This window comes from Sporobolomyces koalae, assembly GCF_050403365.1.
Source record: "Sporobolomyces koalae JCM15063 DNA, S_koalae_JCM15063T_v1_ctg40, whole genome shotgun sequence".
Taxonomy (NCBI): Eukaryota; Fungi; Basidiomycota; class Microbotryomycetes; order Sporidiobolales; family Sporidiobolaceae; genus Sporobolomyces; species Sporobolomyces koalae.
This window is the reverse complement of record NW_027481731.1, coordinates 20,485-43,258: the sequence shown is the minus strand read 5'-3', so window position 1 is coordinate 43,258 and position 22,774 is coordinate 20,485. Positions and strand designations below refer to the sequence as shown.

The 22,774-nt window shown below is 55.1% G+C and overlaps 10 protein-coding genes across 10 annotated transcripts; 6 read left to right on the top strand and 4 right to left on the bottom strand.

The window, feature by feature from the left end:
* Nucleotides 1-238: 238 nt before the first annotated feature.
* JCM15063_006088 (uncharacterized protein) lies at nucleotides 239-3,436 on the top strand (the record flags this gene model as incomplete). The annotated part of the gene is made up of 10 exons (XM_076680556.1): nucleotides 239-314; nucleotides 443-468; nucleotides 532-681; nucleotides 753-1,415; nucleotides 1,484-1,636; nucleotides 1,699-1,833; nucleotides 1,896-2,028; nucleotides 2,104-2,360; nucleotides 2,426-2,807; nucleotides 2,883-3,436. The coding sequence occupies 10 exons, from the start codon at nucleotides 239-241 to the stop codon at nucleotides 3,434-3,436; spliced, it is 2,529 nt and encodes an 842-aa protein (XP_076532296.1).
* A 338-nt stretch (nucleotides 3,437-3,774) lies between these two features.
* JCM15063_006087 (uncharacterized protein) lies at nucleotides 3,775-5,931 on the top strand (the record flags this gene model as incomplete). The annotated part of the gene is made up of 10 exons (XM_076680555.1): nucleotides 3,775-3,820; nucleotides 3,953-3,959; nucleotides 4,075-4,307; nucleotides 4,385-4,406; nucleotides 4,471-4,621; nucleotides 4,699-4,827; nucleotides 4,891-5,035; nucleotides 5,108-5,463; nucleotides 5,529-5,733; nucleotides 5,813-5,931. 10 exons carry the CDS (start codon nucleotides 3,775-3,777, stop codon nucleotides 5,929-5,931), a joined length of 1,413 nt encoding a protein of 470 aa, XP_076532295.1.
* A 310-nt stretch (nucleotides 5,932-6,241) lies between these two features.
* JCM15063_006086 (uncharacterized protein) lies at nucleotides 6,242-8,093 on the bottom strand (the record flags this gene model as incomplete). Its single annotated transcript, XM_076680554.1, has 12 exons — nucleotides 6,242-6,338; nucleotides 6,406-6,463; nucleotides 6,534-6,591; nucleotides 6,655-6,803; nucleotides 6,871-6,949; nucleotides 7,021-7,032; nucleotides 7,106-7,314; nucleotides 7,385-7,487; nucleotides 7,558-7,654; nucleotides 7,728-7,760; nucleotides 7,826-7,920; nucleotides 7,983-8,093. The coding sequence occupies 12 exons, from the start codon at nucleotides 8,091-8,093 to the stop codon at nucleotides 6,242-6,244; spliced, it is 1,101 nt and encodes a 366-aa protein (XP_076532294.1).
* A 965-nt stretch (nucleotides 8,094-9,058) lies between these two features.
* JCM15063_006085 (uncharacterized protein) lies at nucleotides 9,059-11,304 on the bottom strand (the record flags this gene model as incomplete). The annotated part of the gene is made up of 10 exons (XM_076680553.1): nucleotides 9,059-9,402; nucleotides 9,475-9,586; nucleotides 9,656-9,817; nucleotides 9,883-10,262; nucleotides 10,334-10,427; nucleotides 10,484-10,504; nucleotides 10,569-10,646; nucleotides 10,721-10,933; nucleotides 10,997-11,056; nucleotides 11,128-11,304. The coding sequence occupies 10 exons, from the start codon at nucleotides 11,302-11,304 to the stop codon at nucleotides 9,059-9,061; spliced, it is 1,641 nt and encodes a 546-aa protein (XP_076532293.1).
* A 197-nt stretch (nucleotides 11,305-11,501) lies between these two features.
* On the top strand, nucleotides 11,502-13,105 carry TLG2 (t-SNARE syntaxin TLG2; the record flags this gene model as incomplete). Its single annotated transcript, XM_076680552.1, has 6 exons — nucleotides 11,502-11,817; nucleotides 11,883-11,986; nucleotides 12,072-12,288; nucleotides 12,352-12,440; nucleotides 12,514-12,785; nucleotides 12,853-13,105. 6 exons carry the CDS (start codon nucleotides 11,502-11,504, stop codon nucleotides 13,103-13,105), a joined length of 1,251 nt encoding a protein of 416 aa, XP_076532292.1.
* A 348-nt stretch (nucleotides 13,106-13,453) lies between these two features.
* JCM15063_006083 (uncharacterized protein) lies at nucleotides 13,454-14,572 on the top strand (the record flags this gene model as incomplete). The annotated part of the gene is made up of 4 exons (XM_076680551.1): nucleotides 13,454-13,633; nucleotides 13,697-14,104; nucleotides 14,171-14,266; nucleotides 14,321-14,572. The coding sequence occupies 4 exons, from the start codon at nucleotides 13,454-13,456 to the stop codon at nucleotides 14,570-14,572; spliced, it is 936 nt and encodes a 311-aa protein (XP_076532291.1).
* Nucleotides 14,573-17,852: 3,280 nt separating this feature from the next.
* Nucleotides 17,853-18,217, top strand: JCM15063_006082 (uncharacterized protein; the record flags this gene model as incomplete). Its single annotated transcript, XM_076680550.1, has 2 exons — nucleotides 17,853-17,876; nucleotides 17,936-18,217. 2 exons carry the CDS (start codon nucleotides 17,853-17,855, stop codon nucleotides 18,215-18,217), a joined length of 306 nt encoding a protein of 101 aa, XP_076532290.1.
* An 88-nt stretch (nucleotides 18,218-18,305) lies between these two features.
* Nucleotides 18,306-18,851, bottom strand: JCM15063_006081 (uncharacterized protein; the record flags this gene model as incomplete). Its single annotated transcript, XM_076680549.1, has 1 exon — nucleotides 18,306-18,851. One exon carries the CDS (start codon nucleotides 18,849-18,851, stop codon nucleotides 18,306-18,308), a length of 546 nt encoding a protein of 181 aa, XP_076532289.1.
* Nucleotides 18,852-20,716: 1,865 nt separating this feature from the next.
* JCM15063_006080 (uncharacterized protein) lies at nucleotides 20,717-21,313 on the top strand (the record flags this gene model as incomplete). The annotated part of the gene is made up of 1 exon (XM_076680548.1): nucleotides 20,717-21,313. The coding sequence occupies one exon, from the start codon at nucleotides 20,717-20,719 to the stop codon at nucleotides 21,311-21,313; it is 597 nt and encodes a 198-aa protein (XP_076532288.1).
* Nucleotides 21,314-21,422: 109 nt separating this feature from the next.
* Nucleotides 21,423-22,078, bottom strand: JCM15063_006079 (uncharacterized protein; the record flags this gene model as incomplete). Its single annotated transcript, XM_076680547.1, has 3 exons — nucleotides 21,423-21,754; nucleotides 21,818-21,884; nucleotides 22,067-22,078. 3 exons carry the CDS (start codon nucleotides 22,076-22,078, stop codon nucleotides 21,423-21,425), a joined length of 411 nt encoding a protein of 136 aa, XP_076532287.1.
* Between the last annotated feature and the right edge of the window lie 696 nt (nucleotides 22,079-22,774).

Sequence of the window (22,774 nt, the reverse complement as noted above, 5' to 3'; positions counted from 1 at the left end):
GTCATTGACTGATACATATCGACGTGTTCATACCCGAGCAGTCCCTATACCCTGGCAATTGCAGCGACTGTGCTCTGCGACGCCCGATTCGGCAGCTGAACGATCGAAGTCTCCCCACTCTCCACCTCGCCTTGCTCGCCGCACTCGACGTCAGGTCCTCACTCTAGAAGCCGCAGCAGCGCTGGACGAGGCATTTGGCTTGACTCCGCAAGCGCTTCCAAGGGTACAGCTCGACAAGATGGCGGACAAGATCGCACAGCAGCTGCGCACCAATGTCGAACGGCTCGGCGCGAGGTTGAGTGAGAACCTCTCAGGTCAGTCTGATCATACGAATAGCTTCAACATGGCGCGTTCGGATGTTCGGAACGGACTATGCAGCGAGCGCGTCCCGGAGCAGTAACGCTGATCTGTCCCGTTCTCGCGCTCTCTTCGACCTACGCAGAACACTCTCGCGACCTTGGACTCGTCGTCAGTCAACCTAGCTGTGCGAGAAATCCTCGCGAACTGAACTGACAACCGAGCTTTGACCAGGACTCTTTCGCTTCGGGCAGTGGAGGTGGTGCTGGACGTTATCTCGAAAATGGCGCCGTGCTGACCGCTGCCGGCATCGAAGAGACGAAGCGCATGCTCGCCTCGAAACGCGAAAGCGAGCGAGTGGAAGGACTAAAGCGTGTGATCGCCGTACGCTCGATCCGTCAATACAAAGCTTATGATTCTATCTTTTAACACGATTGGCCCTTCTTGCTTCGCAGATGATGACCAAGAATCTCCCCGTCACGTCCTTCTTCCCACTCGTCACCTCGTTGCTCTCCCCGACGACCCCGCTCCAGTCTCGCTCCCTCATTTCCCTCTATATCATTCACTGCGCCGCACACGCGCCGGAACTCGCCCTCCTCTCGATCAACGCTTACCAGAAGGATCTCTCGGATCCGAACCCGATCGTCCGAGCTGGCGCGATCTCAACTCTCTCGAGAATGCAGCTCGACGACATCCGGGAACTCGTCGGTATGGCAGTCCAGAAAGGGTGCCGCGATACGAGCTGGTACGTGCGCAGAGCGAGTGCCGACGCGCTCAGGGCGTTGTACGTCGCCGATCCGACGCGCGACAATGTCGAATCGCTGCTCCCGACCCTCAAGGTCTTGCTCGACTCGGCGTCCCCCCTCACCATTGGAGCGACCCTAACAACATGGGAGGAGCTGTGTCCTCTGAATTGGGACCTCGTGCATGGCAACTACAGAAAATTTGCCAACATGCTCATGGACACGGAGGAGTGGGGGCAAACCGTCCTTCTGAGAATGTTTGTCCGGTACGGCAGGACATTCTTCCTCGACCCGGCAACAACCGGCAAACTTGATCCAGACGCAGAGTTGGTCGTCAAGTCTGCGACCCCGCTGCTGAACCATCTGAATCCAGCGGTACGACCGGCATTCCGAGCACCCGTGTTTCGGTTTCTTTTGCTGACATGCTTACACGCTTATTTCAGGTCGTGTCTGCCGCAGTCAAGCTCCACTATTATCTTGCGCCCCGAGAACGGCTGTCGCGAGTTGTCAAACCCCTCTTGCGCCTGCTTCATTCTTCTCCAGAAGTCGCTTCGGCAGCACTCGAAGAATGCGCTCTGATCGTCGAAGAACGACCCGTGAGTCGACTTCGCCGTGATGATCGCGGTTTTTGGCTGACTCTGTGCGATTGTTCGAGCAGGATCTGTTTGCCGATCACCTATCGAGCTTTTTTGTCAAATTCTCGGATCCGTCTGCGAGTCGACGAACGAGGCTCAAGATCATCATTGCCCTCGCGAACGAGTCGAATATCCGAGTCGTGCTCAAAGAGCTACTTGTGAGTCGGTCCAGACGGGGTCCTTCTTGTCGCTCGAGCTGAAATGTCAAGTTGCACGACAGACTTATGTCAAGGATGTCGACGATGCATTCTCGTCCGATGCAGTCATGGCGATCGGTACTTGTGCCAAGCGAGTTCCTGCAGTCACAAGCGAGTGCCTCAAAACGCTCATGCAGCTCGTTCAGAGCACCCATGGTGCGGCACCTCCTATCTGACCCCGTTTGTGAGCCTTGCACCCTGCTGACCAGCAGACGCTGTCGATCGGGATAGAACCGACCATCGCTTCTTCGATTCTCGTACTCAAAACGCTCCTGCTCTCGGAATCGCTGCCATCTGCAACATCCCTCACTGCGATCATCACTCGATTGATTACGCTCTTGCATGCGGGCGCGATCCAAGATCCGACCGCGAAGGCTACTGTGTACTGGCTCGTCGGTCAATGCGTCGAGGTCGACGACGAGAAAATGCTTCGAGAAGGCTGCGCGGCCGATGTCGTGAGAATCGGAGCGAAAGGATTCACGTCAGAGGTACGCCAGGCCTTTGTTGTCCATCCTGTTGAAACTCACGTGCTGAAGTTGACGCACAATCTCAGTCACTTGCGGCGAAACTCCAACTGCTGACTCTGTCTGCCAAAGTGTTGATCACCGCTCACCTGTCGCCCTTGACGCCACACCTCGGACCCTTGTCACTCTTGTTCACGTATTTGACGACTCTCGCACGGTACGACCTGACGTACGAAGTGAGGGATCGAGCGCGGTTCCTGTCTGGGTTGATCGACAGCGCCGGGATTGGCAAAGGGCATGGACAAGCCAAGATGACACTCGACGAGGAAGACTTTCGGCGAGGTGTCAGCGTCGAAGAATATGCTACTTCGACTCTTGAAGGGGAGGCACAGGATGAGGACAAGCGGACGCTACGAGCCGAGCAAGTCAGACGTGTCTTGTTTGCTGGCAAAACGTTCGATTCCTTACCAGGTCAGTTTTGTCCTCCTATCGTGATGCGACGGTTCGCGAAGGCTCACATACTCGGAAACTGCGCGTGGACACCAGTTGGTTCCGTGCACGGTGAACATCAACTCGGCACGTTCTCGCTCCTGTTGCCGACGAAACGACCGTTCTCTTCGGGAGGAGCCTCTTCCGTGTGGTCCACCGTACCTCCGTACTCGACGACCGTTCCACCTGCTTCGATTCGAACTCCGACGTCGCCTTCACCAGGATCGACCCCAACTGGACCGATGCAAGGGTTTGGGAGCGATTCGGTTCGATCGATCTCTTCACACCAGTTTAGCAGCGTCGAGACTGGCCGAAGCAATCGAAGGGACAAAGTTGTACTCGTGCCGACAACAACGACGAGTCACAGTGACGACGTGTATCGAGGAATGGCAGGTAACGGGAGTCGGAAGAAGAAAGAAGTCAATCTCGAAGACTTTTACAGGGACGAAGTCAGCAGCGAGGAGGAGGAGGAATCAGACGAGGAGGACGCAAGCACTGAAGAAGAGGAGGAGGAGGAAGAAGAAGAAGAAGAAGAAAGCGAAGAAGACGAAGAGGGTGAGAGTAGTCAGGAAGAGAGCGAAGGGGAAGACGAGGCTCCTGCGCGGCAGTAGTATCAAGCACCGATGCAAGGAATCTCCCTCTTTCGAGACGACAACCAGGTGCTTTTTGCACCTCTGTACGCTTGCTTGGACTCAGACCGAAGAGTAGCGAGCGAGACAAGCGCCTAGCCCCTGTTGCGCCTTATCAAAGTTTCCCGTTCCCGGAGCGGATTGAACCGGCACAGCGAATTGTCAAGTTCTCTCTCTCCGTTTCCCTCACTCTGCTTTACCTAAGACTACGACGTCCTGTCAGCCAAACTTTGGACAACCGAAGCTTGGGACTGCCACACGCGTATACCGATCCAGATCAACTCGTCGAGCACTACCTGTCCTCGAGATACCGCCTCGCAATGAACTCGAACGCACCCATCGGAGTCGTAGTGATTGCACGACATGGTGATAGATCAGGCAAGCTGTTTCGCCTGCCTCCATAGCGTGTGCAACAGTCGCTCAACCTTTTCCCGGTTCTCCCCACTTGCTCACTTGGCCCTATCCAAACTACTTTGTTGGCTTTCTTCGAGTACACAGGATTCTAGTACGTTCCCGTTTCGCGACTTCTGTTCTGACACAATCGATCCAGCGAGCTGACAGCTGGATCTTATCGCGCCTGTTGATCATTTCGCTCGCTTCTCGGTATCGCCATGAAACAGTCAGAACCCAGACCAGTACACGGCGTCCGACACTCAGATCACTCCGCTCGGAGAGAACCAATGTTTCCGCCTTGGCGCGATGGTGCGCGACATCTATGCCGACGGCAACGGATCGACTCGAGCAATTGCCGGTCTCAGCTCGACGACGCTCGTGCCGGCCCAGATCAACTCGACTGCAGATGCAGGTGGAGAAGGATCTACCATTTGGGATTCGGCAGTCTCGTTCTGGCAAGGTAATGGCCCCCCTTTCTTTCGAAAAGCTACCGCTTCATTGCCCTGTACACAGCTCATCCTTGAATTTCTCGCACAGGCTTTTATCCTCCGAACCTCTCGTGAGTATCGCTAAAATCAGTCTTGCGAGACCCACATGCCTGATTCTTCTCCTCGATCCTGCAGGGTTAGCAACCAAACGCTCGCGAATGGCGAGACTGTCACGAGCCCATTACAAGGCTATCAGTATGTCCAAGTCGACACTGTGTTGCCTAGCGACGATGTCGACTTTGAGCCCTGGACCAACTGCAATGCCTGGACCAACCGCACCAACGAGGTTCGTCGTGCACTTGACGCAGGTTTCTTCTTTGCCCCAACTGACCTAAAGGGCGTCAACCACTCTTATCTCCATAGTTTTATTCATCCGCAGCATTCAAGAACAAGCAACAGGAGGTCGCACCGTATTTCACCGAGCTGCAGAACAGCAACATTCTTGGGAATCGCACGGTTTCGCTCAAAAACGCATTCAACATGTTTGACTATGTACGCGTACGATCTAGATCTTCGTGTATTGACAGATCTCTGACGCTGGTGATGAGCCTGCAGATGAACGTGCAAAACATTCACAACGCGACGTTTGCTGCCGAACTCGCCAAGTTGCCGAATGGCACGCTCGCTCAGGCTGCTGATCTCGCCAGTTGGCTTCAGTACAGTTTGTTCACCGACTCGAAGCTGGACGGACTCGGCAATCGTACGCTCGTTTCCCCCATACTGTCCTTTTCCACTAATTACACGCCTGACTGCTGTTCGACATTGAGCATAGTCGCGGGACGCGCAATCTTTCCAAGAATCACAAACTCACTCTCGGCTTTCACTGCCAAGGACAACGATGTCAAGATTGCGCACTACCACATGAGCTACAAGCCTTTCTTGTCGATCTTCAATATGACGAACCTCGCCGCGTCGAGTGATCCCGTGTTTCCGTACCCTCGAGCAATGGTCGATTACGCCTCTGTCGCCGTGTTCGAGTTGCGACCGCAAGGGTCCGGTCCGAGTGGGCACGACGTCAGGTTTGGCTTCAAGAATGGCTCGTCGAACGCGAACGATGTCACGTATTACCCGTTGTTTGGCACGAGTTCAGTCGATATGGATTTGTCGACTTTTACTGCCAACATTCAGGTGAAGCGGGCTTGCACTCTTCCTGATACAGAATGATATGCGAATACTGACAGCGTTCGGAACAGTCCTCGACCATTGCCAACAATTCGATTTGGTGCGGATTGTGCGGAAACAATGGTTCGGTTCCGGCATGCATGACCTGGGCGCTCGCACAAGATTATGCCAACCTCGCCGACAAGTACAAATCTCTCGAACCTACACTCTCGAACGCTTCGGCAGGAGGGATCGGTGCAGGAGTCACAATCGTTCTCGGTCTCGTCGTGTTGGCTCGTAAGTTCCTTGTCTCTCTCGTGGAAAAGAACCCCCGTTCCTTGTTTGATTGCTCATGAACTCTTCGAGAGGATTACAGTCATGCGCATTTTCGGCTTGATTTCGTTTGGAAAGAGACGATCAGACAGAAGTACGGAACGCTTTCCTCTCAAAGACCGAGAATCCTACAAAGGATCGATCGCATCGAGTTTCCAGTAAACCCAAAGCAATTTATGCCTCTTCTTTTGTCCATCGATGCGCTGCATGATTCAGCGCGGTCGTATGGTTCAACCTTGGAAGACGAGATGACTCGAAACGGTAAGGGGGAAACGGTCATGAGGGAATCGGAGGGAATCCTGTCTATAATGTCAAGCCTGTTCTATATATGTACTGTAAAAAGAAACCCGGGAAGAAACCTAAATCACACGCACATGACGAAAATCGATCGCGAGCGGTTGAATTAGAGAATAAAGATAAAAAGAGGGCCTTCTGAACGAGGGGTTTTGCCGGTAATTTGGAAGATTTCTCCTTATGCCCATTTACCGAGGAGAGCCATGATACCGGCACCGAGAGCGAAACAGATGAGGGCGAAGAACAGTCGTCCCCACGAGCACGAGTGGTACGCTCTGTGAACACAAAAGCTTGTCAGCACGAGGGACAAAAAAAAGGTCTTGCAAGGCAGCGTCGACTCACTTGTTGAAGATGAACTCGTGTGCGATGAGCTCGACAGTCGCCGTGTAGATGAGGACACCTGTGAACCGACGAGCAAAGCAGGTGAGCCGTGTGGAGGTAATGCGAACCAAGCGCAAGGCAGGACGTACCAGACGAGATGGCGTCGAGAACACCGGAAGCGATCGATGCACCCGCAGCTTCCATGCTCTGTAACGAACAGTCCGTCAGTTTGGGCGAGTTGGAATAAAAAGCGGGACGACCAGAACGTACGAGTCCTTCCCTAACTCCGAGTCCGATGGCGATTCCGATAGGCGTCATGATCGAGTAGGCGAGTGCTCCGACGAAAGGAATCCAGCCGTATCCGTCGGGCAACTGGAGGAAGGCGAGACGAGAACCGAGACCGAGACCCTCGAACATTTCTATGAAGCACAAGTCCGGGTCAACGATCGCAATCCCTCCTTGAAGGATGACGAGCTATGTACGTACGGTGGAAGATGAGCACGATGAAGAGGACGTTGAATTCCGAGTCTTCGGTGACGGCAAGAGTAAGACCGATGATGACAGACTGTAACGCGAATAAGACACGATATGAGCCGAACGCTCGGAGAGCTCGCAAGAGACTCGGTATCAACATACGTGGAAGCAAACCTAGCGAGAGAAGACAAACTGCGGGTCAGTATCTCTGCGGTCGACGAGCACGGCCGTGACTTGAGAGACTTACACCAAACTCGAGAGTCGCGACACCCATGATTTGGGCAATCATCGGGTTCTGCTCGCTTGCGTCGACAAAGGCATTGTCAAGCGAACTCGACGAGTCGCTCAGCAGCGCCTTCTCCTTGTCCCTCGAGTCGACAGGGGTCGTGTCAGAACTGTTTCCTGCGCGTGCGTCTTGGGCGTCAATGTGACCTCCGTGTCCCGCGACGTGGATGTCTGTCGGATGAGGTCGAACGCCTCAATCAGCTCGTGTGGACTCGGTTAGTCCTGAGCTTTGGTCACTTACGACGTTCTCCCATTCCGAGCTTGGCGAGACGTGCAGATCCGAGACGGAATGCGATGATTTGAATTACGAAGACAAAGTAGAGCGAGGTGAGCGAGATACCAAACTATCGATTGACGAGCAATCTCGTGAGCAAGCGAAAGACGGCGCGTGAACTGGGTTATGGGGAGACTCACGGCATAAGGGTAGTCTCCCCATGCATTGTCGAGACATCCACCGTTGTCACGAGTCGAGCCAAGGGCATCGGTGGCAGGTTCGAGCAGGTGGATGAAACTGGAGAGTCGTGATTGCCAGAGTGAGCTCAGGTTGCGCTTGACAGTAAGAGAGAGGAGAAGCGAGAACGTACCCTGTCGCGAGAATGACACCCGAACCGAAGAACCTGCACAGACCCGACAAGGATGAGGATTGTCGATCGCTGATGAGAGGGGCGGATTGAAGCCTCACTTGGCAAACTCGAACACGGCTCCGGGGACCGCGCGGCGCAGCACACTCACACGCTTGGTAATGACCGGGAACATGGTCGCAAACAGCGAGGTCGCCTATTGATAGACAAGTCAGGAACGCCATGTCTGGGTTGAATACGAGCCAGACGGCGACGCACGAGAATGATGAACAGCGACCCAATTCGCAGGCCCAGCTTGCCAACCGAAGTCGGTCCACAAGGGTCATCCTCTTCAGCTCCGACGACGGGATCAAAACCTTCGGCAGACATGGCTTGACGACGTTAAAAAAAAAGAGTATAAGAGAAGAGGGGAGGCGGGGTTGCTTGTTGTCGAAGACGAGTACAAGGAGATAGTGACCTTTTTCTCGATTCGAGCGGGCCGAGGATTGCGCTAGCGCTGTGGAGAGTTGTACTAGGTGATCGAGCGATATGGAGGAAGGAGAGAGTGCCCGCTAGTGCGTATTGCCATGCCGTAGAAAAAAACCGTGTCCTCGTAACCGGTCAAGGAGGACCCTCTGGTTGAGCGGCTCCTCATTTGACTACGACTCTTTCTGTGGACCCCTTTTTAGAAACACCAGCTGCCTATTCGCCCCTCGGCATTGTTCGGCGGGACTGGAGCAGTCGAGATGCGTTCCCTTTGCTGTTCCGTGTCGAGCCCTCGAGCTTGGTCAATTTTGGACCTTCTCAACCGGAATACAATGTCTACCTTACGATTGGATCCCACTTTGTGCGGTTCCCTCGACGCAGTGCACGCGGAAAGATCGCTGTCTTTGTCAATGTAACAATGGGAGGTCGTATCCCGAGCTGAAGCATCAGAGACGCAAAGGAAAACAGAAAAGAAAAAAAGAAAAGACCCTTGTGCAACCTTGGGAAGGCATGCGGGAAGACTCGACGCCAGGCATCGTCGAGGGAACAGTATCGCAGCGTCGCTACTCGTGAGGAAAGACTGGTCGGCGATCCAGGTTGCATAAAAGAAGGGTCGGACTGGTGTGCCCGGGCGAACGGAACTTGTGAGGAGACAGGATCTGATCCGGCTGCTTGACCGGATCCCTCTCGCTGTGCAGCCAGATGGGCGTCATCTCTGAGGGCGGAGACGCGAGAATCGAAAAGCGTCGAGTCGATTTGTTTCGACCTGCATCTTACGACGATAGTAGACGAACCCCCAAGCAGCTTCGAGCCACCCAAAACCTGAGTGATGGAGAATGTTGCGTACGTTGCAGCGAAGCCACCACGAATCAATCGACACTGCTCGCAGTCTCGAATCCGCTACTTTCATCTTCCTCCTCCTCTTCCGACTCGCTCTCACTCTCACTGCCCTGTGTGCGAGCAATGTCCTTCACAGTCGCTTTCGATGGCGAGTTGTCCACCTTGATGCTGCCGAGCTCGATCACATATTTGGCAAACCGAGCTTCCCCTCTAGCTTTCTTCTTGAGTTGAGATTTGGACATGGGTAGAGTCGAATTGGGTGCCGCCTTGGTGGATCGTATCGACGCAGGTACGAGGGGTGCCATGTCGTCCTCGCTGCTCGTCACGGCTGTAGGTCGATCGGCTCGAGCTTTGGTGACTGTAGGATGCATTCCTGATTCGAGAGCAGACACGAGGTCGATGAATATCCAGCAAGAGAGGAGCTGCGCAAGACTCGAGGACTGACCTGGAGCGACAAATCGACACGACTTGCCATACTTGCATTTTTCGCCACGTGGACAGACGTGTCCAGAGAAACAAGCGTCACCGTCCCTACATTTCAAGCCCTTGAGTGCGTACTGCCGACCAAGGTTCTGCGATGAGCGATCATTTGATTGTCAAACAGCTTGGAAAAAGCTGAAACGCACGATACACGGAGATTTTTTGGCATCCGTGCGCAGTTGGGCGAGTTGAGCGGTAGTCAGCAGATAAGAGTGCGAGTAGCGACATGGTTCGCCCGTGATGGTCGAGTTGCAAGGCGGCGCGAGGTAGTGCGTGTTGCATAGGGGCTCGTCTTGCTTGTTCAAGGGCTGTTTACACGAAGCAAAAGAGTCAGGATCGAGACCGCATGCAGAGTAGACAGCTTGCGGCTTGCCTTGGTAGTATCAATGGCCTTGAGCTTGAGTGCTGGAGGTTTCGTCGATGACGATTCAGGATTCGAAGCGTTGCCACTGCTGTTGTAACCGGACCGTTTTCTCGGAGTGGCGCCGACCGTCAGGGTTGTCACGGGGGTTGTACGCCTCTGAATAGCGGGCTGATGGCTAGCAGGACCATGCGAGTAAGGCGAAGTCGGCAAGCTCGAATAGTTGCCAAGTTTGCGCTTCTCGAACAGGTCGTCGAACCTGACAGACTCGAGGTTCAGCCGCTTGAGCTCGAAAGCGGTGTCTTGCGCGGTATACGAATGCAAGAGTCGGAGCTTTTTGAACGACACTCGTGGAGATTCAGTCTGGACTGTGTTGAATACGTGCGCATAACCTGCAAGAGTCGCAGAGTCGTAAGCAGCTTACGACCATCAAGATCTAATTGAACTGCAGAGATCAACGCACCTCCGTCGTGAGAGCAGCCCGCGAGTACTAGCTTGCAGGATGGGAGTTTCGAGTAGAGTCGAATATTCTCTCGGAGTTTGGCGTCGGCCGCTTCCTGAGAAGATTTGTGATCAGCTCGGCAGCTTGAGTCGATGTGCCCTTGATACTCACCTTTTGCGGCCCCACGTCCGTCTAGCAAATGGAAAATGCAACGATTAGAATGCATTTTGCGGAGGAACGACAGGAAACTACTCACAACCTGGATGAGGGGATGCGCAGCATTGAGCCCTTGCAGGAAAGCGTTAAACACTTGCTCATCCGCTAGGCCATGGCTCTGAGGACGGGGGGTAAGGCAACCGGATCAGATCTGGCCAACGGAACCACGTCGAGAGGAGGATTCAAACTCGCCTGTAGCGCCTTGGCAAGTCCAGACTTGGACAGGAAGAGCGTGATGACCACGGTCAAGTCGCCGTGCAAACCTTGTTGCTCTGCATAGTCGGTAATGTGGGATCTCAGGGCGAGAGCAGCTTCTCGTCCGCCATCCCTGCCCTTTCTGATGAGCGAGCGATCAAAGATGCAGCCGTCTCCGTCAAGGAAACATGCTACGACGGTTTCGCCCGACTGGAGAAGCATTCGGTCAGAATCGAGGAGGAGAACAAAGGGTGCGATTTCCGGGGAACTCACGTTGAGCTGTCTCTGTGCATCTTTTGCCTTGAGCGCGACTTGTTGATGATTGGACTTCCACTGCAGGGGGGGGGCATGAGGCTCGAGTCAGCGAAACAGGTTGCGACAGGAGACGAGGTACCGCCACTTGCGAGATCGAGTTCGGCTTCGAGTTGTGCGACCTTGGCCTGAAGGGTCGGGAGTTGCAAGATTGCTTCGCGTGCTAGTTCAGCGGCCTTGCCGGCATAGTGGACGTAGTGATCGAACGAGATGGCCGGCGCTGGAGTGGCGACAGAACCGGTCGAAGAGGGTGGAGTCGGATAGGCCATGGCGTACAAGCAAGAGCTAGCCGAGTGACGGTCTGCTTGTGGCGGGTGCACTAGGTGCGGATCGCGGTAGAGGTACAAGGCGAACGGACGGCGGACGATCGCCAAAGAGCTGTTTACCCCACATACACTCGCCTCATCAGTGATCACCCTTGCGATCCACCTCGCTCGCGCGCCGAGTCATTTGCACGATCGCAAGGATGGCGACTCGATCTCGCACCAACCTGTTCCTGTCGTACCGGGACTCGGCGATCCGGCCAACGAGTTACTCTGCTTCGTCCACCTCGACGCCGTACCTCGCCTACGCTCCCGATGACGATGCAGCCGAGAATGCAAGGCTTATGCCAGACGGAGACGATAGCGACTGGAGCCGGAGAGGGTCGACTTGGTCCACCGTCTCGTCGTCATCAGCATCGGGGTGGAAGGGCAAGCGCAGCGCGAACGACGCCCTCCCGCCACCCTGGGTCGACCTTGCAGACCAGGTCGATCGCCTCGTCGAGCGGATCAAGCCCAAGAGCGAGTTGACCACCTTGTTCGATCATTCAACTCGTTTCCCTGATTCTTTTAGCTCGCGTTGACAGTTGTTCAGCTCGACAAGCTCCACTCGAAACACCTCTTGCCCGGGTTCAAAGATCGCACAGCGGAAGAACGCGAGATTCAGGCGACCGCCACTGCAATCACGACCGTCCGTCTTGCGAGAATCTCTCTCTGTCTCTCTCTCTCTCTCTCTCTCCCGCTATTTGAAGCTGACCAGCGGATTCCATCAACAGGATCTGCGATCATGTCAGAATCTCATTCGACGGATAGCGGAGCAGTCGCAACGGCTGCTACAAGAATTGTCGAATCCGGCATCGCAGCAGGCCCGCGCGTCAGCAGAGTCGCGCCGGTTAGACCTCCTCATGGCGGCGAATGTGCAAACTGCGCTCGCAACCAAAGTGCAGACCCTCAGCACGACCTTTCGCCAGAAGCAGTCACAATACCTGCGCTGTACGTTTGCCCAGTCCTGCCCCGATCGCAACGTACCCTGACTGTGAACCCTTGTACCACCAGTACTCGAAGGAAATGAAAGCAGATCTACCGGGACCAGTTACGGCGGATACAGCGACCCTTTGGTATCGCTCGCAGAGGACGAACGCAACGTGAGCATCGTCTGGATTTGTTTGATCTGATCGCTTCCTGCTCACGCACGCGCTTGCTCTCGTGTGTGATCAGTCTCGTTCGGTCCTGTCGCCGACTTCACCTACGACACCCTCGCTCGCACAAGCACAACTGTTTTCTCCGTCACTCGACCAGTCTGAAGTCGCGCAGCGCTCGAACGAAATCTCGACTATCGCACAGTCGATCACCGAGCTCGCAGACCTGTTTAAAGACCTCAACAGTCTCGTCATTGATCAAGGAACGCTACTCGACCGAATAGACTGGAACGTTGAGCAAATGGGTCGAGAAGTGAAAGGCGCCGTGACAGAGTTGCAACAGGCTACCCGGTAGGTCGCTCTTGATCCCTCTCAGGTTTTTCGGGGAACTTCTCATGTCGTTACTTGGTTGTTGCAGGTATCAAAAGAGATCGGGCAAATGCCAGTTGATCTTTTTGCTCATCCTGCTCATTGCCGGCTGCCTGATTGTGATTGCCTACAAGCCATCGCGTTCGACCAGGACTGTTGAAGCAGTGCAGAATCCAGACGGACAAGGAATCGCAACAGAGGAAGAGGTGGCGCAGAAATTGTCCGAGGAACTGAATGGGGCGCGAGCGAGACGGCGGGTTCGCTCTCTGGACCTAGGCCGATATCTGCTTGTCGACCGGTAGTCAAGTCTTTCGTGGATCGTCAGCTGGTACAGATCGACTTGGAATCAAGCGTCCGAGAAGGTGGTCAGAACGCCGCCGTGACGTCTTTTCCAAGCTGTCGTTTTCGGACATTGTTTGGTATGCGATTGCATTGTTCGCGTGAATCTCCTGGAAGTAAACCTCCTGGTCCCATTTCTTCCGAGAACAATGCGAACGCATGGGGTCATTTAGAAGGTCGGGTCAATGCAGGACGCTCGATCCCTCGTTGGCGCTCGATCCCTCGTCGGTGCTACACCGCCTCTGGCCGTAGTCATCGCGTGCTTTCTACAAAGAGTCGGCAGAGTTCTCGCTTCTTGCATTCAAAGTATCATGTCGGCCTTTGTCGTCGACATGCACCGCTCGAGTTTCGACGACCCTCTTGTGCCGTACGACGACCAGCGTCCTCCAGACTATGCGATAGTACCTGAAGCTACAAAAGAGGTACCGATCCCGGTCCAACCGAGACCGCGACTACCTGCGCCGCTCGACGTGATTGGATACTCGGACGAGGTACGTTGCGGGATCCATGTCGGTGCACTCGTATTGCGACTGACGTTTTCGACTCGGCAACAGCTGCTACGAGTATCGCAAGACATTTCGAACCTCGAAACGGCTTTGAACGACGTTGAACAATTACAGCGTGAGCCGGAACCGACGGAAGAAGCTCGAGTTGCCACTTCTCGGCGTATGCAGACGATAGGCTCGCTCGTCGAATCGATCGTACCGGCCATGCGGTCTCTCACCTCGCTCCTACCTCTGCTCAAACCCGCACCAGGGTCTTTTCTCGTTCCAGCGCAAGAAACTCGCGACCTTCAAAGGCGTACTTTCCAGTGTGCCACAGCGCTGGACGCGGCGCTTGTTAGGATCGACGAAATTGTTGGAAAGGGCAGTGGATCGGTGTTGGGTGCTACAATCGCGAGTGCCCGAGCTCCGAGCTCGAAAATCGGTCGACGAAGTTCCGCACACTCGATTGATCTGCCAGTATGTCGCCTCGATCCTTTCTTTTTCCCGTATAGCGTCTGACAACAAGATTGCCATGAAAATTAGGAACAACTTGCTGTCGCTCAATTGGGACGTGCACGTGAGCGGGCTGGCGACGCTACATTCTTGACGACCCTCGAAGCGCCACCTTCCCCGACGAATGTAAGTCCCAGTTGCCTGCTCGAGTCGACCCCTGTACTGATTCGAATTATTCAGGCTCATACCGTTGATATGCGAGGCGAGCGCAAGCCTGACCGTCCTCGAGAAGAGCAACATGTTGCGAATCCGCAAAGGTTGCGGCTGTTGACGATTTGTTTCGTCGTTGCGCTCGTTGCTGCAATCGTAGTCGGTGTAGCTGTAGTGGTGACGAGACATCATGAAGCAAGGGAGTCGGATTCGGCAGGCGGAGTTGGATACACGACTACCTTTGTCAACCACATGCCTGCGCATCCAACTCTGTCGCCGTAGCCTTTCCTGTCTTGTCTTGTCTGTATTATCACCAAAGTCTATACCCGCTTGTGCGTAGGGGTATGCTTGGCAAGCCGCGAGAGAGCTTTGCGTACGTCCCGTGACATGCAGAGTCTGATCTCGCCGGTGCAAGAGCGAGAGCTCTACGAATGCAATTCGATACGCGTGAGGCAACTGTCCGGTGCGGCGAGAGGTGACCAGCCTCGATGACTGAGACCACCTTTGGGCTATCGTAGGATCCGGTGAATCCGGCGGTTGCGGAGTTCAACCTCGACCTCTCTCTGCCTTGCGTGCTACTTTCCTCTGGACTGAAAATTTGCGGATACGATCGCCTGACTCGGCATGCAGATTGACGCTCGGATCCCGCGCAGATTCTTTCTCTTCAGTTTCTAGTATCGAGGTTTGATTGAGGCAGACATTGTCTAGGAAGGACTGCGAGAATGGACCCGCGTCTCGCATGAGACCTAGAGACAGAAGCATTGACCTCGACCTCTCGAGACGGGATCATTGTTCGGCTCTCCGGACTCTCTACTCTTCTGTCGACTTGCTGGTACTATGAGGCGTGCTATACTTGACAGTACAAGCACTTGTGCGCTCGGATCTCGACCCGATCCCCTCTTTTTTTTTTCTGATCGGATCTTCTTCTCTGCTTTCCGTTTTTCATTACGGCGACTTGCCCGAGTGGTTATGGGGCTGTGTTCAGGTCAATAGATCATCGCAGTAGCTAACGCTGCGTGGGTTCGAACCCCACAGTCGTCACGTGTGCCAGAGAATCCAGTAAGACTCTGTATAACTTTTTGACTTTTTGCCCTATCGAGTGCTCGCAGGCGCAAGACATGGTCAGCCAGTGGAGCCTACACTGTCAGTATTGTCAGCAACTGTCCAGCATCCGTCGGAGAGTCGAAAGAGACTCCCCTCCTGCTGAGCGAAGCTGGTCCACCCGTGCTTTCCTTTCGAGTTGACGACATCATGTGACATTCAATGTACACGGCCTAAGCGAGTGATTGACGAGAGAATCACAAGATGCACGAAGTGCGGCACAAGCTGCGACTACATACTAATAGCCCCTCAGCCGGCGAGAGAGGAAATTTGATTTGATCATCTAAGGTCTCGCTGCTCTTCACGCACTCGCTTGTCGCTTCTCCTCTGGTCGCACGCTCGGCACAACCGATCGACAATTGGGAAACACAGCGAGTAGCTCGACCTTGCTGCACGACTCCGCGAGATATACGGTCAAACACTCGGATGTTATGGGCACATTGGCTCATCGAACCCGCGGAACAACGGCTCGAGCATTGCGAGTCTCGAGCTATACTCTTCTATCCAGCACAACACTAGCACATTGTGTTGGTCGCAGAAGATCCTCACCCTGACGCATCGAGAGGAACAGCCCGGCTTTCGCTCGATCAAATCCTCTCCTTCTGCGTCTTTCCCGGATCAGCGGTACTCCCCGTCAAGGCAAAGCTCGCTCGCAATCAACGCCTGCCCTCGAACGCTTTGACCTTGAGCGCGGTCATATCCACGATTTCGCTACCTCTCTGGCTCTGGCGCTCTGAATGCTTGCTTCTCCCGGTGTGCTGGGCTGGCAGCTTCGAGCAGACGGGATTCTGATCCTCGCTTCTTTGATCGCTCATTCGTCCCGTACAGCCCCGGCGTCTCGAGCTCCTGATGTCTCATCTCATGGTGTACTGCATCCTCTCTCGCCTGAAAGTCGCAATGATCCGACTTTTTCAGTTTGGCGACCTGGACGTCCATGCAATCGCCACCTACAATTGTCTCGCCTACCAATCCCGAGTGATACAATCGCCAATAGGATGACCTGCGATGTCCAACAGCAGGGAGTGGCTCTGATCGGAATCACGACGGCCTCACAAGATGCGCGATACGACGCGTGGTACATGAAATCGCTGGTAGGTGAGGAGAAGGACACGAAAGAGAACTACAACCGTCGTAAATCCAGGTTGGCGGACCTCGACGATTGCCGAGCATGAGGTTCTGCGGAATGTTCCAACACCGAGCGTCTGCCGGCGCTCAAGCGCTCAAACTCCTTCCCTTGATACCTGCACCTCTGCTACGAAGGCGAGCGAATCTCCCCTCGAATCGCTGAGGCTCGCCATCGAGAACGCAGCGAGCGAAGCAGTGAGGCGGATATGTCGCCGCTGTGGAGCGAGTTCAGTCAAGGAATCGGGTTGCAAAAAGGTCATCTGTCGATACGGCCAAGCGTTCTGCTGGAGCTGTCGGTCAGACATCCCTGCTGGTCGGTTATCAGCATTTTTGCCAACACTTTACCAGACGTAAGTACCGCTCACTCGTGTCAGCCGGGTTCTGAGAATGCTAACAGTATCGTGAGTTGGTAGCCGGACAAGACTGTGACGAGTGTACAAAATGCATGTTGTACAGGGAGCCCGAAGTGGCGAGTATTGACGCTCTCGTATGCGAGTTTTCGTTCACGTCTGTCGATCGCCGAGCGAGGCAGACTGAAATTATCGGTAGTGCGCGAGGAAACCCCGACTCGACTCGAATGGCGTAGACGTAGCTGACGCGCGTTGACACCGGAAAGGGTCTGACGACCACGAGACAGACAGGCGCAGCAGTCGCATTCACGGAGGATCGGCGGAGGCGCACACGCCTTGCGCCCTTTCTCGGTGACGCGCTCACAGTGTTTCACATTCCAGTGCCGACCGTTGGGGAACACCAAATCCTTCTTCACCCTTGTTCACCCTTCTCTGTCCTTCTTCGTCCTCCAGTCTCCCTTCTTTCTTTCTTTCCTCTCGAGCAACTTTCGTACGCCTCCCCTTCCCACATCCTGCCCAAGCGCTTCAATCTTCTGGCATCTCGAAACGATCGCTCTCGCATGTTCGCGCACGCGACCGCTCGCACTCCCAACCCCAACCGCGCAAACCCCCCTCCCCCCTTTGTCACTTTGCCTTTGTCCTACTCGAACAGACTACTGCCTCTCCTCCTCCTCCTGCGTACTTGCCGAGAGTGTGCAGATACAGCTTGCTGGAGCGACCCGAACAGGGTCAAAGCAAACTGTCGTTCAAGCCTCGTCCGTCAGTATTCCCCATACTCCGCTCGAGCACGACTGCAACAGACTGCTGACTCTCTCCCTCTCTGACTCGATCAGGCCCCGTGGTCTCTCCAAGCAATGTCACTCCGTCCGCCTCCGCAGCGGGCAAGCCGCACGCGCCCCCACCGCGAGCAAGTCTTCTGCTCTCTTATCTGACATGCTTCGCAGCTGAATCTGCCTCTAGCACCGTCAACACAGCTCCCTGTCGCGATGCCACCGGGATCGTGGTCTTTGGTATGTCAATCTCTTAGAGCCACCCACATTCCTCGCATGCCGACATGTCCCGCATGCAGCTGACGACAGAGAACCCTCGCTACCGTCGAGCCATCTCGAAGCAAAAGAACGGAATTCGACGGATCAAGGAGTTCCGCAACTACCGCCTTCGCTTCGGTCTGATCGACTCGTCCCCCGCCGCCCTCGACGCCGCGAAAACCACCCGAGTCAACTACATCGCCAGCTTCGACGGTTGCGCCGAGGTTCCGGACCTGGACGACCTCCCGAACACCGACGGGCCTCGGATCAGCGGCTTCTTCGACGCGTACCCATCAGCCTTCCTCCACTTTACCGAGAACTAGTTCCTCATTACCATCAGTCTCTGTCGCGGTCCGGCCGATTTCGACGAGGCGGCAGCCGAGGTCGGACTCAAGTTCAGTGATCTCACGTTCAACCGTCGCAACGTCCAGATTGGCGTCGAGGCGTACGGATCGTTTGGAGATCCAGCCGCGCAGGCCGCCAGAGACATTCGATCTGGACGCTGGCGGGCGGGAAAGTCAGAGCGCCAAACTCTGGATCTCCAAACGAACCGTACGCCTCCACGCCGATTTGAACGTTGGCGGGGATGAAGACGAGATCGCCAAACTCGAGTCCGACCTCGGCTGCCGCCTTGTCGAAGTCGACCGAGCCACGACAGAGACCGGCGGTCACGAGAAACCAGTTCTCGGCGAGTTGGAGAAAGGCAGGGGGGTATCCGTCGAAGAAGCCGCCGATCCGAGGCCTGTCGGTTTCAGGGATGTTGTCGAGGTCGGGGGATGGAGCGAGACCGTCGAATCCGGCGACGTATTTGGCACCGGCGGTTTCCGTGGCATTGAGAGGGGCAGGTGACGAGTCGATAAGACCGAAGCGAAGGCGGTAGTTCCGGTAATCCTTGATCCGTCGAGTTCCGTTCTTGCGTTTGGAGATGGCTCGACGGTGACGAGGGTTCTGTGTCATCAGGCAATCAGATCTGATCTTCTGCAAGTACCATCGAAGGAGAGATCGCACCGAATACTCGCCAAACACTCGTCTACTCAACCCCGCCTTCTTGCCCGGCCCTACCCGCGGGACTCACTCTTGCTCATAACTGTTGTATCGCTATGTACTATGAAATTTCACCTTCCCGCATACCTTTGAGAATGCAGTCCGAACTGAAAACGATGTGTGTGAGAACCACTAGACATCGGTGAAGAGACTCGTGATCCGGTACAAATGCAAGGTCCGTATCAGAATGCAACTTTCGCGAGAGCGTCTGTTCCCGTGCGCTCGTCCGTAGGGTCGACTAATTCGAAGAAGCTTGGAAGAGCGAGGATGAGAAGGGGACGAAGGAGCCCAAAGAAGACGAGAAGCGTTTGAATCAGAACCGCTTGAAACAGAAGGGTAGGAAAAGAAGACGACCGAAAGTGTAAGTCGAGGCCTGAGAGAAGAGAGATAGCAGGGCGGAGGAGGAGGGCAAGCGCGATCAGGCGAATGGAAATTGGGATACAGGAGCGAGGCACGAGGCAGCAAGTGACGATCAGCAGTAGCGCGAGTGTCTCTGTTCACTGTGTTCCAGAGTCGGCGAGTAGCACAAGATTGACTTCATGAGCGAAAGAGCACCAACAAAAAATGTGGCGATGCAAGCAAGCGAGAGCACGCAAGAGCAGAAGATACCATGAGCGAACAAACGGAGAGCAGCAGGCCACAGCTTGAGACAGTGCGAGAGTAGCAACCGTACAGTATTCGCCAAAGAGCAAGGTGGTTTGCGTCTCCAGGCTCGGAGCAGTACTGTTGAAGCTGAGGAAAGCGACGCCGAAGTCCGAGCAAGCGGTCGACACCGAGGGGCAAATCAGATCGACCAGGTACAGCGGAGTCAAGCAGCCTCAGTCCAGACCCTGAACAATGATATCGCAGTCGTTTTCAGGGCGATAGCTTCGAGCGAGAGGCGCGAACTGCTGGTCAGTAACTTGCACCTTGATGAGGAGGCGGGGGGCGGTGGAGGCTTAGAGATGGTGGCTACGATCGCTGATTCGCGAGCCGTCAGGTCAGTCAGTAGAGGCGAGTAAGGGCGACGCGCGATGAGGGGACAGGAGTCTAGATGACATCGATAAGCTCGCCGCTGCGCATCACGCGTCAGACGATCGATGACTCAATATTTATTTTCCTTCTTTTTCGGTCCCCGCGAGGCGGACGCTCTGCACGAACCGCCTGTCGTCTGCCTCATCGTCCCCGCACTTCACATCTCTCCCTCTCCCTCGTCTCTCTCTCTCGTCTCTCTCTCTCGTTTCATCTCCCATCTCGCGACTCCTCTGCGTCCCCTCCATCATTCATCAGCATTCCACAGGCGATCGGGAACAAAGAAATTGTGAGTAAGTAGTTCGTATTCTTCCGGCCCATCGGGCACTTCTCCGTAGTCGCCAGGCTCACAAACGGGGATCCGGTTCGAAGACGTACCTTCTGCTGCATTACTCGCAAATTACAAGAGTCGTTGCACCGTCTTCCCTCCATGGTGACTTTTCCCCCTGCTAACTTCCGCTCTGTGTCGACAGGAAGCGCTGTCGCGCAGGAAAAGCGAGACGCTTCGCGGAGTCTGTCTTACCCCAAGCGTCAAGAGATGGCGGCTGAGAACGGTAAGCCAGCGCTTTGGAGCACGGTCTCGGATCCTTGCGCTCTATTTCTCTCAGCTGGCAAGCTGGTGAGTGACTCGTCTTTTTATCATTTGGTTGGTACGCTGACTCGCTCTCTGTCGCGATAGCCGCTCAAAGTCAAGCGGATCGACGCAAGCTTCGTCGTTCGCAGAAAGCCTCGGTCAAGCGTGAGTTGCTCCACCGGAGACTTCTTCTATGCGCAAGAATGCCTCTGCCGGATTAACAACCGCCATCGCGCAAGTCAAAGAGTTCTGTTGGCTCGAGCCGAATTCGCAGCTGCTGTCTCGGAACGTAAGTATCCCATCTGTTATCATCTCGGACTGGTCGAGAGTTGTCGTCACTGGATCTCCTCTGCGATCACCTCGCCGACGAACTTACGTAGGAGGGCCTCGCGATCGACAGCTACAAGAGCTACTCCGGCCACGCCGACCTCGCTACCTATGGCTCTTGACTGCGCTTCCGCTTGACCTGATTGCCAGCATCCTCCTGTCGGCCCTCTACCCGGTGACCGTCGAACCCGCCCATCTCGCGAGGTCGAATTATCCCGATCTCTGGGATACGGTTCAGCGACTCGAGCTGGCGACCATCGACATGCACAATTCGGTTCTCCACGTCTGGCCCGGCAGGACCCGAGCAATCAACGTCGACAAAGTCGGCCAGCGCGGTCTCTATGCCGGCATCGCCGAGAGCGCGGGTGTTTTCGAGACCGTGCGCCAGTCGGGATTTCAAGAAGCTCAGCCGAGTCTCGACGGCGAGGAGTTACAACAGAATGGCCCAAGTTCATTTTCTTGATGCTCCTCGGAGTCTTTGCACCCGAGACTCGACCGATCTTCTGAAATTCCGACTGGCGTACGATCTCGAAGATACCGGTGCTCTCTGCGATGCCGGCATACAGCACGCGCTACCCGGGTTTGTCGACGTCGACGAGATCGTCGACCGCTCGGGCCGTGCCGGGCCAAACGTAGAGAGCCGAATTGTGCATCTCGGGCGTTGCCAGCTCGAGTTGCTGGATAGTATCCCAAAGATCGGGATGATCCGACCTTGCGAGACGGGCGACTTCGACGGTGACCGGGTCGAGGGCCGACAGGAGGACGGCGTCAACCAGATTGAGGGGAAGCGCGGTCAAAAGCCACAAGGTAGCGAGGTCGGCTTGGCCGAAGTAGCTTTTGTGGCGATCGATCGCGAGAACCTCCCCCTCAAGTTCTTGGGCGAGGCGGTCGCGACGGAGATCGGCTACGATGATGCAGTGACATCAGTTCTCGATCATTCGGATATGAAGATAGACAGGATGCTTACGTTCCGAGAGGGCAGCGGCGAAATTCAGCTCGGGCCAAAAGAAACTCTTTGACTTGCGCGATGGCGACTGTTTTCAGGCAGAGTCAGTCTTGCGCTGGAAGAAGTCTCGGGTGAAACAAATCACGGTTGACCGCGCCTTCCTGCGGACGACAAAGCTTGTCTCGATCCGCTTGCTTTTCAGCGGCTATCACGACAGACAGAGATTTACAGTAGTGTACCAACCAAATGATAGAAGGACGAGAGACTCACCGAGCTTGCCATCTGAGAGAGGTAGAGCGCAAGAATTCAGCGACGAGGTCGGTCGAGACCGTGCTAGCAAGGGCTTACCGTTCTCAGCTGCCGTCTCTAGACGCTTGAGGCAAATCTGTCTCCACTAAGCGTCTCGCTTTTCCTGCGCGACAGCGTTTTCTGTCGACAAAGAGCGAAAGGTGTCAGTGCAGCCAATGGAAACAGAGTCAGGTGACGTGCGTAGCCAAGCCAAACTAATGCCGTCGACCTCGTCCTTCATTACGTCAAGGTGAAAGGTGAAGAGTCGGTAGTGAGCACGTTTGGGTTCAGACGGTAAATGGAGAGGACCAAGTACTGACACGGCCCGTGCGTTTCGTCCTCGTCCTCCTCTGCTTCCTCACCCTCCTCAAACCTCAGCTATCTCGATCTCCTCGCTCGCCAAGACCTCTGCACGGTCCTTTCACAACTTGTCCACCTTGATGTACTCATCTCCTTGATCTAGCGTACCTAGTTCGTCCACTTCTTCCTCCTCATCTTGCTCGACTAGCCCGTCAAAATCGGCATTCTCTTCCTCCTCGACCGCCTCCACCTTGACTATCCCCTCGTTCAGCTCGTCTGCCTTCTTTCTGCTTTTCGTCCTCGACCCCTACATTCATTACATCTGCCTCGTCAGCTGTTCAGGCGCCGAGAAAGTCGGCAGCTCCTGGATCGAACTGACGGCAGAGACGA